General features: G+C 34.6%; 2 protein-coding genes across 3 annotated transcripts; one reads left to right on the forward strand and one right to left on the reverse strand.

Moving 5' to 3' along the window:
• Positions 1–3,196: 3,196 nt before the first annotated feature.
• On the forward strand, positions 3,197–5,176 carry LOC111881549 (trihelix transcription factor GT-4). Of its 2 annotated transcripts, XM_023877939.3 has the most exons (5): positions 3,201–3,889; positions 4,127–4,165; positions 4,298–4,429; positions 4,514–4,738; positions 4,850–5,176. In XM_023877939.3, exons 1-5 carry the CDS (start codon positions 3,352–3,354, stop codon positions 5,050–5,052), a joined length of 1,137 nt encoding a protein of 378 aa, XP_023733707.1. In that variant the 5' UTR covers positions 3,201–3,351; the 3' UTR covers positions 5,053–5,176. The 2 variants fall into 2 exon arrangements, with proteins under 2 accessions (XP_023733708.1, XP_023733707.1); XM_023877940.3 differs by lacking the exon at positions 4,298–4,429 and having other exon boundaries at positions 3,197–3,889.
• A 3,744-nt stretch (positions 5,177–8,920) lies between these two features.
• Positions 8,921–10,443, reverse strand: LOC111881587 (mitotic spindle checkpoint protein MAD2). The gene is made up of 7 exons (XM_023877993.3): positions 10,189–10,443; positions 10,072–10,087; positions 9,853–9,983; positions 9,616–9,736; positions 9,436–9,539; positions 9,219–9,340; positions 8,921–9,134 (listed from the first exon to the last, which is right to left on the reverse strand). The coding sequence occupies exons 1-7, from the start codon at positions 10,259–10,261 to the stop codon at positions 9,078–9,080; spliced, it is 624 nt and encodes a 207-aa protein (XP_023733761.1). The 5' UTR covers positions 10,262–10,443; the 3' UTR covers positions 8,921–9,077.
• Positions 10,444–21,544: the final 11,101 nt, after the last annotated feature.

Below are 21,544 nucleotides of genomic sequence, written 5' to 3' on the forward strand. Positions count from 1 at the left end.
AGGGGGAGTTTTCGGTTGAACTTTGAGAGAAAATGGGTAGTTTTCGGCCAAAAGTATAAGAATGAGGGAAAATTCTGGACTTCTCATATATATACCTTCGGTTTTCGGTTGTAAACGGTTCTCGGCCGAGAACACAAACCAAGAAAAAGGGTTTCGGTTGTGAACTCAGACCGATGAGGATAAGGATGTGAGGAGGAAACCCTCCAAGGTGGTTTTCTACTACATCGCACGTTTGTGGTCCGAGGTTCTCGGTTGCAAACGATTTACGGCTCATGCGATGGTTTCCGGTTGGAAATCGTTTTCGGTCCGGATGGTTTACGACTACGGAGGTCGTTTGCGATCCGAAGAAAGAAGGAAAAAGCGAGATTCCTCGGTCCTTCTTGGGTTTTCACTTCTTGTTTATACAACACTTTACCAAGCGTTTAAATGTATCAAATAATAAAATTTTTAACTTTGTTAAAATAACAAATCACTAAATTTGACTTTTATTTGATGGGTTTTACTTGAGTTGACTTTTACAAAGTAGAAAATAACGGGATGTTACACCGAACATACCCGCTTTTGGAAAAGATCCATCGATCAACATATGCCCAACTAATCCAAAAACTGTAATCTAAACAACGAACCGGAAAGTCCCTCAACGGATAAAATACTTAACTCGAGAATCCCAGTTATCCCCCACTTAGGGCTCGAACTACCACCCACCGGTGCTGAAACCAAATCATAACTCAAACCAGCATAAGCATGTATTACCCTTCCTGACTCTGGAAGTTACGAGCCTGATCACTCTTTCTCCGAACCGGGAAAAACTGAAAGGTCATAACCCTTTCCGTAGATAACAACATTCCAATCCACTTTCAGCTGCGCAAAACCCAAGCAAATCATAATCATCGTCCCCTTCTTGAGTCCCGCGACTCGAATACCTAACCTCTAGCGAAACCTCTGAGGCTTCAACCAAAGCTCATTAGCTCTGCACCAAACAAACCAAATTTACAACTCCATTAGGGCTCAAAACACTTACCAAATACATCTGCATGCCTAAGTAACTACAACCAAAAGATTAACAGGAATAGAAACACTATCGCGAATCATGGTATCCAACCATGCTATCTTTTTTGACCAACCCTCATAATCCACGAAACCCTCCTCGATTTGAGTATGGATCCTGTGTTTCAAGTAGTACGGGCCTAATACTACCTTCCACACCTATCCATACTTTCCTCAAGAATCATATTGGGTCCTCCAAGACATACTCACAAAATAGTCCTGAAACCTGCTTAACAGCGAAACAACCGCACAAAATACTTCCTAGGCTCTCTTAGGATTCCACCCACATCTCCTCTGCCATCAGCTGCTGAAGAAGCCTTACCAATGTCAGTTAATCACTTCATGAATATATTTACACGCAACAAAGCTTAAATAATTCTTCGACTAAAGGACTCAACCCTACAACGGTTGGACTCAGACAAGAGCTATGCAATAGGTCCAAGTCCTTTATTCTAAGATTATTTAACCCTCATAGCATGTAATTTTATGTATTCATTTGATGGTTAACTCTCATCGACATGGGTTCTACAAAGCACGAAGCAAGTAACATTCGAGCAGAGGAGCCGACTGGCACCAAAACATGATAAAATCAGACATATTCTCATACAAACTCTCGATCTCAGACCCCCAGGAAGTCCATTCATGAACATTACCTTCGTTTGTTTTTTTATTTTATTTCAATTCTATTCATGAAAAATGGTAATGTGGAGGAGGGTCTTTAGTGGTAAAAATAAGGAGGAAGGTCTTGTATGGAGTGTAGTATGATGTATTTTTTTTCTTGTGTGGGTTTCTAGTAAGTGGAATATAAGGGAAATAGATGAACAATATTGAATTTAAGGAGAGGCGAGTGAGGGTATAATGTGGAGGTTTGTGTTAGTGTATCTTACATCGATGCGACACAGTCCAATAAGTGTTTATATATGTTGGAGTATCCTCTCCACAATATTTTTTTGGAGAGTACGAGGCTCCAGATATGTCTTACATGGTATCAAAGTTGACGTTCTACACCCTTGTGGTTCAATATATCTCTAATGAGGTATCCTCATCGAGCCTCCGACTATGATGGGAAATCCAATAAGTGTCTATATATGTTGGAGTCTCTATTCTCTTTCTAAAGACTCTTTTTGAGAGTTAATGTGAGGTTCTACATATATCTTACAATCAGTGGTAGCCCTAAAGGTGTGCAGGCGGTACGGTCGCATGGGGCCTCCTAATTTTGGGACAAATCTATAGTTATGATCTTCCTATTTTCTTAAAATACATTTTTATATGTTACCATTAAAGAAAATTAGTCGTCAGTTATTTATATACACAATGTAACATTTGGTTGCAATCTTGAAGTCATTTTAATAATAAAAAAGTCAAAATAAATCAATAAAACAAAATCTAATCATAAATTCTAAAATTGATCAACAATTTATAGAAAATATTTATATCCAAAGAAAAATAAAAATTTGTTTCTAATATAAATTCTAACAAATGTTTTTATTTTTATAAACCCACCAAAAAATAAAGAACAAATCAAGTCATAACAAACCTAATAACAGTGTCAGTAGATCTCCGATGATGCATGTAACATTTTCGGTTTATTAGTGATCATTGAAAACATCATGTTGTCATGAATTTATGAGATGTTTGTTACAATATTTTTTGATGGGACATAACTTTGATTTTCACCATAGGATCTCTACCAAAATGTCAGGGCCATATCTTCTTGTAGTTTCAAGGTGATAGTTGTGAAATGTCATGGCGCCGGACCTTCTTATAGTTTAAGGGTGATAGTTGTAAGCTATTTATTAATTAATAACAATAACAATATCAATATTTATTCAAATAAGTACATAAAAGATGGAAAATAGATATCTAAGGAGTAAAACAATCTTTCAAATTTGAGGGATACCAAATTCACACTCAAATCTGACCGAAAATCCAAATCCATACTTCTGAAAGACGTTAGACGGTACCCAACGAGCTGACCACAAGAAACATTTTTATAATTTTTTTCAAAAACAAGTAACACGGTAGATCAAATGTTTTAGAATGGGATATTACACCATGATCACTAATGTAACAAGAAACAATACCCAAATAGAATAAAGTATTTTCTGATTTTCTCTTAAGGCATTGGCGCAAAAACATAGACTAAAAGAAACAAAATTTTCATATAAATATGCAATTGACTGCAAATTGTTTCCTTTTGATTTTATGACTAGTAAACCCACCAATAATTTGGATTTTTCTTGATTAATCATAAACCCTTGTTGGCGTTGAGTGGAAGCTCTCACTAAACAGTTTGAATTCCAAATGTTTTCACCTGCAAAACCTCAAGCGATCAATTTCTACCCACCACAAGAAACAAACATGATGATGGAATCCACCCCTGCACCTCACCACCACCAAACCCAAATGATTATCGCGGCTCCGGGCGGCGGCGACACCACCAGCAGCGAAGAAAACACTATCAAATCCACCACCACTACAACCTCAGCACCAGTGAAGAAACGAGCCGAGACTTGGGTCAAAGAAGAAACTCGAACCCTAATCCTCCTCCGCCATGAGATCGATTCACTCTTCAACACTTCAAAGTCAAACAAGCACTTATGGGATCAGATTTCAATGAAAATGAGGGAAAAGGGTTTTGATCGATCTCCCACCATGTGTACGGACAAGTGGAGGAACTTGTTGAAGGAGTTCAAGAAAGCCAAGGAGCAGAATAACGGGATTAATCATAATGGGTATTCAGCTAACAGTAAGATGCAGTTCTATAAAGAAGTTGAAGACGTTATTAGGGATAGAAACAAAAACTCGAAAGTCGATTCGTTTATGCAGTTCTCTGATAAAGGTAAAACAGTACTTTAATTGAGCTCTGAATTAGGGTTATTTTGCTTTAAAAAGGTCCTTAACAGCAATTGTGTTGTGATTCGTTAATGTGATACGAAGAAAACTTGAAGGGGTGGTTTTGATATTCGATATCTTCATCAGTTCATATTATATCTTCGTGATCTGTTATTCCGTGATCTCAATCCTTGTTGATTCTTTGTTTATTGTCAATATATTTTATATCATATATTTTGTGCAGGTGTAGATGACACCGGCATTGCTTTTGGACCTGTAGAAGGTAATTCAATTAGATCATCAACAAAATCAAAATTCTTATTATCCATTCCAGATTTATTCCCAAAAAAGAAAAGAAATTAACAAAACATCTTTCTAAAAAAGGAAAAATTTCAATTTATTTCTGTTGTCATAGCTAATCCAAGGGGTGCGCTTAATCTTGAAAGACGGTTGGATCAAGAGGGTCATCCTCTTGCCATCACTGCAGCTGATACCATGGCAGCTAGTGGAGTCTCTCCATGGAATTGGAGGGAGAATCCTGGAAATGGTTTCAGCTATTACTTTTTTTTTTCTTTCATATTTATTTTTACCCTTGAAGATTTTGTGAGCTACAAGTTTGTTATATTGGCAGGTGATCAGAATAACACTTATGGTGGTAGGGTTATTTCGGTCAAGTTAGGGGATTACACACGGCGAATTGGTATCGATGGCTCACCGGATGCCATAAAGGAAACCATCAAATCGGCTTTTAGACTGAGAACAAATCGAGGGTTTTGGTTGGAAGATATCGATAACATAGTGAGGACACTTGATAGAGATATGCCTCTAGGAAACTACACCCTTCATGTCGACGAAGGTAAATGTCTAAAATCTCCTTGACTTTTTACATTCAACTTTTAGGTGTAAAGACAAAAGACATGTAGAGTTTGTTTATTAGTCAAATATCTGATAACCGGTCAAATTTCAGGCTTGATGATCAAAGTGTGCTTGTTTGAGGAGCCGGATCACGTGCCTGTCCATACGGAAGATAAGATTTTTTATACGGAAGATGATTTTCGTGACTTTTTGTCGAGGAGAGGGTGGATTTGCTTGAGAGAATATAATGGGTACAGAAATGTTGATGTGATGGATGAGCTTTGCCCTGGTGCGATTTATCGTGGTATTAGCTAGGCTTGGGTACATTTGTCATGTTTCTTTTTGAAATGTTGTGAATATTTGTGCTTAGATGTTGTAACTTCTCATGGATGATTATGTATAACTTTGTTTGTGTAATGTTTGCAAATGTTGTTGAATATTTTAGAGATGTTTACCTTACCATCTTGAGCAAGAGGGCGAGCCGGTCCTAATAGGAATCTTTGGTTCGCTAGTTATGGTAAAAAACTGAAGTGAGACCTTTTTGGAACTGAAATTCATTCAAATATATTGTTTGGATAAAGAAAGGGATTTTGAAGGAGGTGTTCTGATTGTAAGATTGTTTCTATGGGATTTTGAATCTAAGGATTTTGTATTATGCTTTTGGTTGTGGGGACATTATCAATTTCATCAAACACCTTGAAAGAAAGGGTTCCATATCCACCGGTTGTAACTCTTCTTTTATTACTCTAATACCAAAAGTATCATACTCGCTCCATCTGGTGGATTATCGACCCATAAGCCTAATCGGATGTCTATACAAGATTTTAGCCAAACTCCTTGTTGTTCGCATAAAGCAAGTGGTTGGCTCGGTGGTAGATGAAGTGCAATCAGCATACGTCGAAGGCATAAACATTCTCAACGGACCCTGAATGAGATTTACTCATAGGCCAAAAAGAGCAAAAAAAAGTATTTTCTTAAGGTGGATTTTGAAAAGGCCTTCGACTCTGTTAATCGGCAATACTTGGATTCCATCATGTACCAAATGGATTTTGGGTACAAATAGAGACAATGGATGTTGGGCTGTTTATCGTCCTTGAGAACCTCCGTGTTAGTAAATGGATCGTCCACTAAATTATCTACAATAAGAGGGGTCTGTCAGGGAGATCCTCTCTCCTCGTTCCTTTTTATCATTGCAATGAAGGGTCTGAATATTGTTGTCGAGAGTGCCAAAGAAAACTCCTTGATACTTGGGGTTAAGCTTCCTTTCAATGGTCCGCACTTATCTCACTTATTCTATGCGGATGATGTTATTTTTGCAGATGAATGAGACAAATCGAGTATCAGAAACCCATCATCAATTCTGAAATTTTTTCATATCTCATCAGGCCTAAAGGTCAATTTTCATAAGTCATGGTTATTCGGTATTAGTACCTTTGATACTGAATTGAAAGACATGGCTAGAATTATGGAATGTGTAGAAGATTCCTTTCCATTCAAGTACTTGGGTGTACAGTTCGGGCAAAATGGGACTGAAAAAGCATTGGAAACCCATCATAGACAAGCTAGAACTCGTCTATCTGATTGGAGAGCTAAATTTCTTTCCTTTGGGGGTCGCATTACTTTAATCAAATTTGTCCTATACAGCTTGCCTAATTACTTTATGTCTCTCTTTAAAGCATTCTTTGAAAAAAGAGAAATTAAAGATCCTCCTACCCAATTAAACGATGACATGTGTCATATTAGTATATTAAAATATCATTAAATGAGCATTAAATGTTACGCATGTCACTATTTCATTTGGTAGGAGGATATGTAGGAACAAAAAAAATAGGAGGATGTTTAATTTCTCTTGGAAAAAATCAGAAGAAATTTCCTGTGGGTGGTGGTGATTTAAAACGCAAGATACATTGGATCGACTTGGTCTAAAGTCACAACCCATATCTCTATCTCTAACGGTGGTCTAGGGTATCAACTCTAAAATCACAAAACTTAGCACTTTTAATCAAATGGTAGTGGCGTCTGATAAAAGAAAAAGGAAGCCTTTGAAAGAATGTCATTACAAGTCTACATAATTTGAGTAAGAAACCAGCACACTTCATTGCTAGAAAAACCTCCAATGAGGTGTGGCGCAACATCCAAAGGGCTGTTAAATCCTTGGGTAATCTAGGTGTCGATTCTCACTAGATATTCAAAATCATTCACTGATCAGATATTCAGATCTTGTTCTGGAAATACATGTGGTGCGGTTCGGTTCCATTTCAAGAAAAGTTTCCCCATTTATATAAGATTGAATCGATCAAATGTTGTAAACTTTCTGATCGAGTATCAGCAAATGGTTTTACGTGGTGTTGGAAACAGTCACCTTCCAATCCGTCTGAACTCCACGAACCAGTTCAGCTATACAATATTGGTGACCTGAATCACTCAAAGGATTCTTCATCATATGGTTTTCGTTTTATGCCGACAAAAAAACGGTAATTACGTGGTAAACTGTATGAGTCGTATCATAGACTCGAAATTGATCATCTTTAAAGGGTTGCAGATCTACTGGTCAAAATTAATACCATTAAAAGTTAGGTGTTTCGTGTGGAGACTCATGCAAGGAAGAATTCCAGTGGTAAACAATCTAATAGCACGCGAGCTACAAGTAGAGGTGGCAATCGTGTCGTGTCGTGTCGGATCGAGACACTAAACGGGTTGAAAGTGCATGACCCTAACCCGACCCATTTAATTAACGTGTCGTGTCGTGTCAACCCGTTTATTTTCGTGTCGAGTTCGTGTCGGGTTTCGGGTTAGGGCTATATCTTGAAATATGTCGTGTCCTGTGAGGTTAAAAGATTGAGCATGTTGAAAAAGTAGGAGTTGGGTAGGCGGAAAGGAAAAACTAATAGTTTGGAGGCAGAATAGATGAAGTCATAGCAAGTTCAAATGACAATTAAAAGAGTGGAAGTTGGGGAGACGGATGACAAGGTCATCAGGATGTGAGAGTGGTGAAAGAGACTAGGTAGTTTGGGAGAGAATGGAAAAACTGAAATGAAATCTTGATCTAGACGGTTAAGTCATTTCAACATTACAAAACAATTTAATTCAAAGGTTTTATTTTGCTTATGGTTTTGGTTTTGTATCTTTCTAGATTATTTAAATAATTCAAAAAACATGTATATAAATAAACGAGTCATTTTCGAGTCATATTCGAGTTGAAATTCTCAACCCTAACCTTACCCATTTAACTTTCGTGTCGTGTCGTGTCAACTCGTTTATCTTACCCAAACCTGTTTATTTCGTGTCGGGTTTCGTGTCATGTCAATTTTTGCCATCTCTAGCTACAAGTATCAAATCAGATGTGCACTTTATGCAACAAAGATGTCGAATCGGTGGATCATCTTTTTGTGCATTGTGAATTCGCCAAGGAGGTTCACTTTAAGATTTTTAAATGGTGTGGTATTACTGTTCGGGGGTTCTCGGGTGTTACTGAATTTCTTAATACAAGCACTATATGGGACAATTGTCAAAGGAAGAAAGTGATTGGTGATGTTATTCTGTTTGGAGTACTATGGTACATAAGTTTTCTTTATGGCTTTTGTTGATATTGTTCTGCAGTCGTCTTGTTCATCCAAACAAATTCGGAAGCATCTGTTCAGAAAAGTCAAACCACAACAGCCCACTTCAACCCCATGAACCAAATAATATTCACATCTCAATCAACCACAATCGAAGACAACAACAAGATCACCATTGGACCTCAAAAAGCATCGAATCGGAGAAACAAGATAAAGATTCGGAAGTAATCTACTATGACCCAATCTCAAACACCATAAAAAAAGTAAAACTTCTTTCTTCATCACCAAACATGAATGTCATCATAAAAGGTGCAGTTGCATCATCTGTTGGTGAGTCTGTATATTCATAAGATGAGGTGGCAGCCGGGTCCTGATTCTGAGGTCTTAATGATTTTTCTGAGGTCTTAAAGGTGCAGTTGCATCATCTGTTACTGCAAAACCAACCCAAGAACTTGTGATTTTCTGAGGTCTTATTGATTTTTAAATTTTAGTATATCATAATCATACCAAGACGGATTTATCGGATTTTTTTTTGAAAACAAGTCACTTTAGGGTCTAATTTTAACCAAACCACACCCATACAAGTGTTGACATTTTTCAAGAAAATCAATGTCTTATTGCAGCAAGCAAGTTCTTCAATTTCAAGAAAAAGCAAGTTTCCAGATTCATATTTCATTCCTACACACAAGTGAATCAAAACGATTCACATCATTCAACCTTCAAGGATCAACAACAAAAACACAGCAACAATTTTCTTAAACATCCCTATCTTTCTTTCTTTTACTGGTCATCCCATTCATCATTCTTGTAAGACACCATTGTGTCAACCTTATGTATCTGCATCATGAAAACAACATTTTCTTATGCCTCTACAAAGATTCATATGAAATTAGAATGAAAAAGTATAAACGAATTAAATACCTTAGTATCAAAAGAATGCAATTTCACCATTTGGGGATTTGCTATCAGTTTAGGGTCACTCTCTGTCCAAGTGAAAGGCACTGCAACATCCGTATCAGTATATGCTAACACATCAAAGATACCTGCAATTTAAACATAATCAACCAATCAATTATCCAAAAAACTAATCATACATATACAACATATCCATAAACAACTTGTTAACACTTATACTTACATGGTTCATCCAGGCAGGGCAAGTATGTAATGCTGGATGCAATCTGTCTCATAATAGCTTGAATCTCTCTCATGATTTCTTTATCACTCTTCTCCCTCGAAACTCTGGAGATCAAAAACCATTAAATTGACATGAAGATAATCTATCAATGGAGGGACTCAAGTTTCAGAGATATCTTACCCTTTTTCAACAACTTCACCATCAGTCTCTATACTGAAATTCCACCTCTCAAGCACTTCATTGGTGGCCTTACTCATTATCACAAGAACAATCCTTTGTAACTTGCCAGCTTCCAGCCATTCTTTGTAATACATACAGATTCAAAAGCGAATCACATAAGCAAAACACAATACAAAGCTTACCAAAACTGTATGAAGATTGGGGAAAAGTATTATCAACGATATATTGGATGTTTACCTGAAAGTTGCTTATTCAAATTTGAGATGAATGTCTTAACACCTTCGTCTTGAGAAAGCAACAATGGAAGTCCATATTTCTTCACTCTTCCAAAAGTTTCTTCCGGATAGACACCACGATTGTACAGAATACTACACATTACCGATCAAAATTAGCAATTTCCAATCGAATCCACAGAAATCTACATCCATAAAACGAGAAATCGCTAACAATTCTCACCTGTTTGCTGCATAACCTGAAAAGCGGTTGCATAAACCGAGAGTTATTAGGATCAAGAAATTCAGACAAATTCATGGTTTTAAGGGAAAGCATCAACGAGAGACTGATAGTTTTTACCGAAAAATTCGCTGACAATGGCTGTGGATCCGCGGAGAGTGATTATGTCTTTGCTCGCAGTTCTTGAAGCCATTTCTACAAGTAGAAACTCCTCAAAGTTGATAGATTTATGATCTTTCTGTGGGATTTTTATCAAGCAGGTTGAGTGCTTCCTGAAAAGCCAAATCTCATGTAGAAATAGGGCTAGGGTTTAGAAACGATATAAATCGATAAAATGCAGCGCAACGGCTACTTTTGGCACTCGCTTTGTTGGCTCTGATATCCCAAACGGTCAACCTGTTCAAAAGAGAAAAACGATTTGGTGCGGACGCAACGGGCAATAAGGGGTCCCACCAGTATTTTTGCAAATATTCAATGGCATTTGGTCATTTACACAAATAACTTTGGTGTTAAAAATTATTGCAAAGTTGGTCCTTATAGTATCCAAAAAATACATTTTTAATCCATTTTTTTCATTCATATGTTATTTCAAAATTAAAACTTCCAAGCAGATTTGACCTCTTGAAAATTTAAACATACTTAAAAAAAGACTATTTCATAATTTTCATTTCCATTTTTTATTTACTTAAATACTTTAATAATTAAAGAAAATGAAAAAAAAAATGAAAGAAAACCCCTAATAACCTCTCGTTCATATGGTTAGTTCAAGATTGAAACTTCATATGGTTAGTTCAAGATTGAAACTTCAATACAGATTTGATCTCTAGAAAATTTAAACGTACTTAAAAAGATTATTTCCTAATTTTCTTTTCCATTTTTTTATTTACTTAAATACATTAATAATTAAAAAATGAAAAAAGGAAAGAAAACCCCTAATAACCTCTCTCTCTCTCTCTCTCTCTCTCTCCATGGTGGCTTTTATTTTATGAAAACTATATTAGGTCGAATTTAGGAGGAGGTTGTTGATACTTGTGACTAAGGACGATCAAATACTTCTTAGAAACTCTAAGAAGGCCAGAATTCGATTAGAGATCAAGCATTAGAGAGATATTGATGAGATCACAATACATTCGTTCATTTTGCTTAGTTTAATCATGTTAAACATAGTTTACTTCGTTTTCATGTGACCTAAGTGGGATAGTGAAAGAATGAAATATTTTTACTCATTTAAAATAAGAATAATTTTAATAAATACCTTTTTCTAAAATATAACTAATAAAAACATTTTTGCGGCGATATGAAAATCAAATCCATAATATGTGAAAATTTGCAGTAGTTTAGTCTAAAACAATTGTTTTTTTTTCAACAACAATTTAAAAACTAGACAAATTCAGCTATTAACATATTTGACGGACATGATGTTTTGTGACCTTATGGAATTGATCTCACATACAAGTTCCAAAATCGAAGACAATCTATTGGTTTATTAAAATTAAGGGATGATGACTTGTAAGGGTAACCAACTATATGTTTTGTTCACATTTAGTTACTAAACTTATTTTTGTGTTCCATATATCGTTAAATTTGTTGAAATTGTTCAAAAAAATTATTATGATCGGGTATAGTGGGTTTTGCCAATTTTTGGAGTCATTTTCAGCAAAACATGAGTTCTCTGGCCATCTTTGAATTTTTCGATCATCTTTTCCGATCAAATTTGAATTTTTTGGTGTTCTGCAAAACGGAAACAAACATTCGGTTGTTTATCCTAATTTCTTCCAATGATTCACTCAAAAAATTAAGAACGCATTCATGGACAAACACATTCAAGAATACGAATTCATAGGTTCATGTTCAAACTATTCTTGATGATTCTGGAAACCCATATTTACACACATAAACACCAAGAACATGCAGTGGGGAAGATGACCAGAAAATTCAAAAGTTGGCCGGAAAAAACATATGAAACTAGCAAAACCCATTATACCTGGTCATAATGGTATTTTTTGAACAATTTCAACAAGTTCAATAGTATACCTATACCGAACACAAAAATAAGTTTAGTGACGAAATATGAACAAAACATATACTTGGTTACCCTTACAAGTCGTTATCCCTAAACTTAAATAAATGTTATTCAAAGCTAAGCTATTCCAAAGTCAGACAGAAACACATGACCAAAATAAAACCACCGGGACACGATGATTGACTTCATCCATAAAAAAAGTTTAGGCCTTGAGAGATGTATCATGCATGTGGTAAATCAGGTCAATAACACATGAGCTGCAGGTGAAAAAGATAAATGTCCATCAAGATGTATCTTATAAGACTTATAAGTTATAACACATGGCGAATTGTGTTAAAATATTAGAGAATTTAACTATATCCCCATTTATTGTCATACCAAGACACAAGTTTCACAAAGTTATCATTCAAATCTATTCCAACTTTGGCATCGAAGATGCTTGACCTGGATAGCAAATAACAATGAGTCAAGCGAATCCGATTACAATATATGATGTTGTAACGCCCGTAGATCAGGACTAGTCAATTTAGAGACGTTAAGCGTCAAAAATGACTTTTTAATGGGAGATTATTTTGAAGGAATAATCTTAACTAAGTTGTAGCATATGTTACAAGAATTCCGTACATATAAAGAACATTGAGATCCGAGTTATAACGAATAAGTTATGACCTGTCGAAGTTTCGCGACAGAATCGGCACGACACAGCGCGACGTAAAATGTGAATTTACGTTAGAGAGATATCTAGCCTTAGTGATCTAAATGAAAGCCTTAGAGTTCGTTAAACCGAGAGCGTGCATTAAAAGAACGTCCAAATCTAACTTCGCATGAGGAAGTTATGATTTTTCTAAGTTTCGACTTATAGGTATGCAGTCCGAATACTCGATTTGAGATCGAGCGGTTTTTAGCCGAAATAATCTAAACGAGAATCGAAGATCTCGTCGATAGTAGTCCAACGGTAAAAAGACAGACGAAAACGGGCGTCGGATGAACAAGTTATGAATTTATAATGGAGTTTTCCTGTCCCGGCCTACTATAATAATATAATAAAAATAAATCAAAATTAGCCGGTAAAGTCTAAATGAAAGTTGTAGAGCATAGTCTCACCTACGCGTGGATATAAAGAACATCGAAAACGGAGCTCATATGAGGAAGATATGAATTTCGGAAGTTTTTAAATAATTAAAATATATTTATTTAATTATAAAATCGGATAATACCAAACCCGTGACTCATCCGGCCTTATCCACCCGGTACGCCCAACGTACCTAGATGTACGCCCAACATACATGTCTACGAGCATTACGCCTAGCGTAAATCGGGGTTTCAGCCCTTATAAATAGAAGTCGATGGCAGCCGAGTTTCTTTGCTCATTTCTTCCTTTTTCTCTCATTTTTGCATTGTTTTGCGTGCAAGAAATATCCCGAAGCCCCGGTATTAATCCCGATTTCCAAAGCAAGTTCCGAAGCCCCGAAGATCACGATAAGTGAAATTCCCGAGCCGAAACTCTGCCCGCGAAAAGCTCGGTTTTTGTGAATATCTTCCGGTTTCACCGAAGAATACTACTTCTACAAGCCGTAGTGCTGTCCGATCATCTTCTGATCAAATGCGTGTATGGTTACTTTCTTTTAACACATAAATATAAAGTATTTGCTTTGAAATACATGTTATGTGTGTATATATATTGTTGTTTTTTTTGAAAGAGCGTGTATATATATTGTTGTTGTTCATTGGAGTTAGTGTATAGTCCCTTTCATAAACACAATTTTAATACAAGTATTGTCTGAATGTATTAAGTATATGTTTTTGGTGAGAGTGTAGTCACTCTCTTTTAACATATAAATATGAAGTATTTGCTATGAAATACATGCTATGTGTTTATATAGTGTTGTTTATTTGAGATAAGTGTGGAATGGAGGTTTTATATGGTTTTTAAATGAGTTAAACTGTATATGTATTTTATATCTACTAATATGTTGGGTAGAAAATGGGTAGATGAGATAGTTGGTATGTGATAAAATGATGAGGTATGTAAGATGATTAAGAATGATATGGCAGATGCACCAATTAGAGAATGTCATAATACTATCAGATGCGCTTAAGAATAATATTGGTAGATGCACCAATTAGAGAATGTCATAATACCAGCAGATGTACTTAAGAATACTATTAGTAGATGCACCAAATAGAGAATGTCATAATACTAACAGATGCGCTTATAGGATAATCATGGCAGATGCGCTTATAGGATAATGTCGGTAGATGCGCCTAAAACAGAATGTCATAAACTTGGCAGTCGCGCCTCATAGTGTATGACGTAATCCTGGTAAAGGCGCTTAAAGGATGATGTTGGTAGATGCGCCTTATGTAACAATAGATTTTGCCAATTCCTTAGGTCAATCCTTAGGAATGAATGAATGACGGGTAGTTGAATTCTTAGGGTAAAATCCTAAGAAATAAAGAAGATAATGAGGATGGGTAATTGGGTTGATTGTTTGATGGTTGAATATAATAATTATATTATTGTGGGTCGAAAACCCTATATGCTCACCAGGCTCCCAAGTCTGACCCACTCAGTTTTCTTTGTATCACATGTATTAATACGAAGACATATTTCACAGAGATTAAAGGAGATGTAAATCATTAGTGTAAATAAATATAAGTTCTGTTTATGATTATGTGTCTGTATCGGAACATGACATCCCGAGATTTTGTTATATAATGAAAATACATTTCTTTAAGAAATGTTTTGATAAATTCTTGTCATATTTTGTTTTGGGAACAAATTCCGTATCAATATTTTTTAAACGGTTACTCCGATTTTAAAAACGAAGCATAAACAAATCGGTCTTTTCTGGCTGTGAAATTGGAGATGTCACATATGTAGTTATTAGTTATCACCAAAATCCGCATAACAAGTTACCTGCTGTCAATTATAAAGTTGGTTATAGAAAAATAAGTCATTTTCTGGAAAATATTTCAAAGAAAAATGAGAATTTTGGAAAGGTATTTAGTTCAAAAAATTTTCTAAATTTTTTATAGAAAATGATAATTTCCCATTTGTCAAAATCACGAACTTAGAAAATTTTATAAAACTAATAATTATTATTTTCCATATTTTTCTAATTCGAAATTTTCCTAAAATATAAACACGCACCCATCCCCATGCTACCCAATTTTTCCACCCATAGTTACCTAATTCGCTCAATAAGCCACGAACTCCGAATTATTTGTTGTCACGTCTCAAACTATGAATTCAATGTTCCTTATCAATATTTTTTATTCCGATCGATTATAAATCGGTTACCAAACGTCGATTATGTTGATTTCTACTTTGACAGAAATTTAGCAACCCTTGGAAGGAGACTGCAACTCCTCGATTTTTATTCGACCTCATTCAGAGAATTATGTACCAGTGTTCCTAATTCAAATTTCACATTACAACAATTCTAAATGGTTAAACTGAAAACCGAAACCACAGACAGTTTTTCCACAACTGAGTGCAACCTTAGTCTTTACATTATATAAACTACGGATGTTATTCGGGTCGGAACCGAACCGAACCCAAATAACCCGAAAATCGAATAAGGCTAATTGCATGAACTAAAACCGAACCGATTAACCAATATGGGTTTGGTTCGGTTCGGGTATTAATCGGTTCGGTTTGGTTATTACCCGAATAACTCAAATAACATGTACAAGATGATTAAGGACCTAATATAACCGAAAAAAACCCGAATAAACTGTATTAGGATTCTATAACCTGAATAATATAATAACAATGTATTTTTATACATCAACATAAAACATTCAAAGACTAACATCACATAATAACACATTGAAAGAATAACATTTACATAGTAGATTAACATAATGAAAATTAATTTCTTACTTGAGTTTCTTGAGTTGAAGCTCAATTTTCCATGACTAAACAAAGTAGAAATTCGTAAATCCTTAAAGACATTAGAAATTGTTGATTTTTGAAAGTTTGAAACAAGAGAAATGATCGACATAAGTGATTTCAAGTTCGGGAATAAATGAGAAGATTGGTTGATTTTGAAATGACCAGAACGAGCGTACGTTTTTTTTTTTTTTTTTTTTTTCTATTATGAATGACGAGGACATAAGTGTGAATCGTGATTTTGATTTCTGTTGATCAGAGAAAAGGGAGGAGAAATGTTTATTCGGGTTGGGTATTTAGAACAGAATAAGTATAATATAGATACCTGAAACCCGAATCAAACTGCTTATTCGGGCCTAATTCTGTTTGGATCGGTTCGGGTTTTGGTTCGGATTTTCAGGCCAAATTCTCATCCCTAAGACTACTCAATACGGGCCCGTGGGACGTTTTTGCCTACGTGGAGGCTCCTTAACGCCGTTACCACGTCTGGAACACCGCCCCGTGGTAACGAGAAGAAAGGCAACACCCAATCAGATTATTTCTTTATTTTATTATCTCTTTCTCTCTCCTCTTAACGCCAAGTTATAACATAGGAACACCACCCCATTTCATGTTATAACATGTTAAAATATATTAAAATATGAGGTGACAATATTTGGTATCATAACCCGTTGCCCACTCCCAATATTACGATAGAAACCAAACTTCAAGTCCAAATATATTAAGTTTAAATTCAAAAACATGAACGTTTTTTTTTTCTGAAAAAATGAAACAGTACAGGAACATTACTAAATACCAAAACATCAAATTATCAAAGCTCTAATGACTCATCATTAAGAACAATGGAACATTGTGTCTCACTGTCATTTCCTGGAGCGTTGCGATTCTTGCGAAGCACCATTTCATAAATTGAAGCTATAAGAACAGATTAACAGAAATTAATAAGAAAGAAAGAATACAAGTGTAGAAGAGAAAGTGATGATAAAAATCGTTAATCTTTAGATGGTACTTATTATACATGATAATTTTTGTAATGTGAAATTGGAAGTTACAATCTGAATGAGGTCGAATAGAAATCGAGGAGTCGCAATCGTGTTTTGCCAAGAGTCGTTAAATTCCCAAATTCGCATCTGGTACTCGATTTATAATCGATTGGAACAAAAATAAAATTGATCTGGAACATCGATTGGAATTAAAATTGGAAACGTTGATCTGGTTAGACTTTGTATCGGGATTCGGTAGGAGTTCCGTGGCTGATTAAAGACTAATTTACCTCAGCAGCTCTGACAGGGGTGATCCAGAAAGGATTCGCATTTCGAGCTCTCTGGTACCTTATTGATGGAAGATTCAATTCCATGTAGGCCTTGTAGGTAGCTGGAATGTTAAAAGTACATTTTGCTTTTAGTCGATACATACATGGGTGATGGGTGCATCCTTGCTAGGAGTAGAGATTACTACCTTCTTTGCACCACCCTGAAAAATCATTATACAAACAATTAAACACAACCCAATTGCTGAATAAATACCAACGATTCAATCAAACCTTCAACCTCCTCCCTGTCGGTGAAGACTCCGGTAGACTCTACAACATAATCTACTCCAACTTCACCCCATGGGATCTTTTTCGGCTCACTAAATAACATAAAAAAGACAAATACATTACATAATATAGTATCCTTTATGAAAAAGATCCACAACAAAGACTTATGATGGATCTTACCAGATGTCAAACACACTGATGGGTTTCTTACAGAAGAGAAGGGTTTTCTCATCCATGACCTTAAGTTGCGAATGTGAAAGCTGCAAATTATTAAAACCGCTCCTAATATATTCACAACTCTGCAAAAACATTAAAAAAAGGCCCTTCAACAATAATTTATATATTTTTTATAATCACAAAAATTATACGACGTATTGCTAAGGATAAGAACTGGACCAGGGTCCACTAAGATTAGAAGCAAGGATGTATACAAACAAAACTAAATCAGTTTTGATTATAAATTGAAGCATATTGCTATATACACATTAAAAACTTTAAAGAGAGTAATACAAGGACTCTTTACATACATGCATTGATAGAATCACAAAAACAAATTGTATTTGCATCAATCACACACATTCAAAATTCAAATATCCCAATTAAATCGTCACATAGCTGCTATTGTATTATCAAACATTCTTACCAATTAAGAAAAATAAATTGTTTGGTAATGTGAATATGTTTAACCTCACATAGCTATTGTATTATCAAACATTCTCACCGATTAAACAGTCTATAAGTGCATCTCCAATGGTTAAGTTGGTTATGACTTAAAACAAGTGACAAATCATCATTTTTTTAATTTTGAACTCTAAATAAATGAATGCTCCAATGGTTAAGCTTATTTACATAGTTTTTTTTTCATAAATTTAACTAATTTACCCCCATCTTTCTAAAATGTTTTATAAAACTTCCTCATTTAATTAGTCTATTTTAAACATAAATAATATTTTAAAAACATTAAAAATAATATATTATCGCCATAAAAGTTATATTTATAAATAAGATGTTATTAAATAGTTAATAGAAATAATTAATTAGTAAAGAAATAAAAAATATTTAAAACTAAATTAAAATTAAAGAAGTAAATTGAAATATGGTTAATCTATAAGGGGTAAAATGTATTAATTGTGAAAGTAAATTGACCACTCAATATATATTGAGTAATCAAAATAAAAAAGAAAAAAGCTATCTGCTCCAATTGTAACGACCCAGATTTTTTCTGTTAGTGAAGTTAGTCTTTCGTTGTGTAGGTTTATATGCTTAATATAAAAGAAAATGAACAAAAAAAGATTAATTAGAATTTTTAAAGATTTAATTAATAATCAAAACAGAATTAAAGCCATTTAATTAATGTGAGATTGATTTAAAATAAATAAAACAAGTAAAGAATAAACAAACCAGGATTAAAAATGTTATGGAAACTAATTTAATTAAACTAATATGAGAGAATCAAAGTCAATGGTGTTCAAAGTGTAATTATAGCTAAACTTTAGGGACTAAAATGTAAATTCATATTAGTAATCCATTCAATTTAGGTCCCGTTTGATACGCATCTTTCCAGGTCCAAATAGATCTTTCTGGTTGAATGGGCCGGAAAGACTGTTTGATTTGCACAAAAAAGGGTTTTTCCCGATAAGATATGTCTTTCCCAGAAAGCTCCAAAATCATATCTTTCTGGCTGAATGAGTTGGAAAGTCAATTATGCATCAAACCGTGTCTCTTTCTTTCTTTCTTGGATTATTAATTTTTTTAAATAACTTTTTTTAAATTTGTTTTTTATTTATTTATTATTTTTTTTTCATCGTTCAGCACAATCAACCAGATGTACAATCAAACAGCATGCTTTCTTTCCTAGTCAGAAAACTTTTCCAGACAGCACTTTCCCAGACAGAAACTATCAAACGGGACCTTAGATTTAATGTAAACGTACGCGTCCTTTTGGTTATGTTCGTTACTTCAAACGACTCACTTGCCGCTCCTAACCCTAAAAACCGATCACACACATCCTTTTTGTGCACCTACCTACGGATAAGAAAACGAGAGAAAAGCGAGTGTAAGAGAGGCTCGAGACAGAAGTTCTTAACTGTTTGTTTTTTTGAAGTAATAATTCATAAAGTTTGCGAACCACCTCTGCAACCCTCTGCAGTAGAAGAGGTGGACCAAACGGCTGTAAACTGTAATAAAAAGCGTGTTTGTTTTTTAACATCTGCATGTTGCTGTAGATATTAAAAAATTAAAATAAACTGATTTTATAATCCGCAAAAAGTTTTTTAATACCGAAAATTTAATAATGTATGACATTTCGACAAAAATTTATGATATATTAACAAAAAATAAAAATATTTTAGTATAAAATAATGATATTCAATCGACAAATTATTATTATTCAATATAAAAAAAAAATTTCAACAAGAATAAACAAAAAAAAGACGAAAAAAAAAATGTGAAATAAAATTTCAACAATAAATAATCAATATTTTAGTAAGAAAAGAAGAAGAAGAAGAGGTAGGAAGAGGCAAAACAAGTGGTGCGTCAAGAAGAACACACGCATATGTTTTTTAATCCGAAGACTTCTGAAAAACAAACAGCTGCAAGATAAAAAGTGTTGCGCGTGTGTTGCGCCCCGCAACAATAAGAGGTATGAGGAGATTTTTTCCAAAAAACAAACAACACCTTAGAGTCGCATTGAAGCAGAAACAACGTCGTAAAACAACGTCGTGCAAGCATACGACGATTTCCCGGTAAGCTTTACGTTCCTTCTTTTCTTTCCTGATTTCTGCCAAGCATGCTTTCATTTCTTATTCCTTTTCCCGTTTAAACGATAATGGAGCATATTTACAACCATGTGTGCTTTCGTCTTGTAAAATGACTGTGTGCCAAAACGAAACTAAAAAGTCTTGTACCCACTCATATGCTTCAACAGAGACAAATGGTGCTCCTTTTTCCTCTCCATATGTATCGATTTCTTGGTAATAATTGTCACCATAAGCTGCTGGAAAATTATTTAATAAAACCTAATGAATGTGGTTATCAAGGTATACATTGGTGTGTGTAAAATAGTGAGTAAAGGCTAAAAAACACACACACACATGCTTAAGGAACTACTTTCTTTAATATTGGAGTTTCATGTGTTAATCACCAACAAATGATAATAAAGTTGATGGTAATCCACGTTTAATTGAGATGTGGTCTTGACTTTTGTTAACTCCCATCATAGTTTCTATATATTAAGAGTACAATGAAATTTGGAATTCATAGTCATTGCATGTCTATCACTTAGCTTTCTGTGGAGTTTTCTTTTCTGAATCCTAGTGGGACTTCATTTGATAATCAAATACCATTATTTAAATAAATTATGTACTTAACAAATCATGTAAATTTTAAATTATGAATAATATGTGTAGAAAAATAAATTGTAGAATGAAGTACATGCGAATCTTACAAAACTTACAAAACTTGGATATATTCATTCTAACCAAAAGACTTAAGGTTAGATTATGAGCTAAAAAATGATTAAGTTTAAACAAGGGAAAATGACTTAGGAGGGTAACTACCTCTTATTCGTGTTCACATATTAACAACTTCTTTTTTGTACATAATAAAACAACTAACTTGTACTGATCCCGAACGACACCGTGGGGTACTTGTACTTTGCAATATCGGAGTAGCGAAAGTGGAGTCACGGGGTTGGTGTTTCGGGTGGAAGTCATGAGCCACTTAGAGCATTCGGCTGACCGTGCACACAGGTAGTGAACGGGGTGTTTCTCTTGGGTTAGGTAGCACTAAGAGACACTTTTCTCTCAATCGGTCGGATAGATATATTAAAAGGTTGAACATGTAACAAATGGTTGGTTGCATATTAAAAGGTTGAATATATAACAAAGGTTAATTATTAACAAAAGGTTGGTTGCATATTAAAAGGTTGAATATATATCAAAGGTTGCTTAGTAATAAAAAGTTGAACAGTTAAAGGTTGCTTAAATATGAAATGTGATTATTTATATGTTATGCG

Source organism: Lactuca sativa, chromosome 3, assembly GCF_002870075.4.
Source record: "Lactuca sativa cultivar Salinas chromosome 3, Lsat_Salinas_v11, whole genome shotgun sequence".
Lineage (NCBI taxonomy): Eukaryota > Viridiplantae > Streptophyta > Magnoliopsida > Asterales > Asteraceae > Lactuca > Lactuca sativa.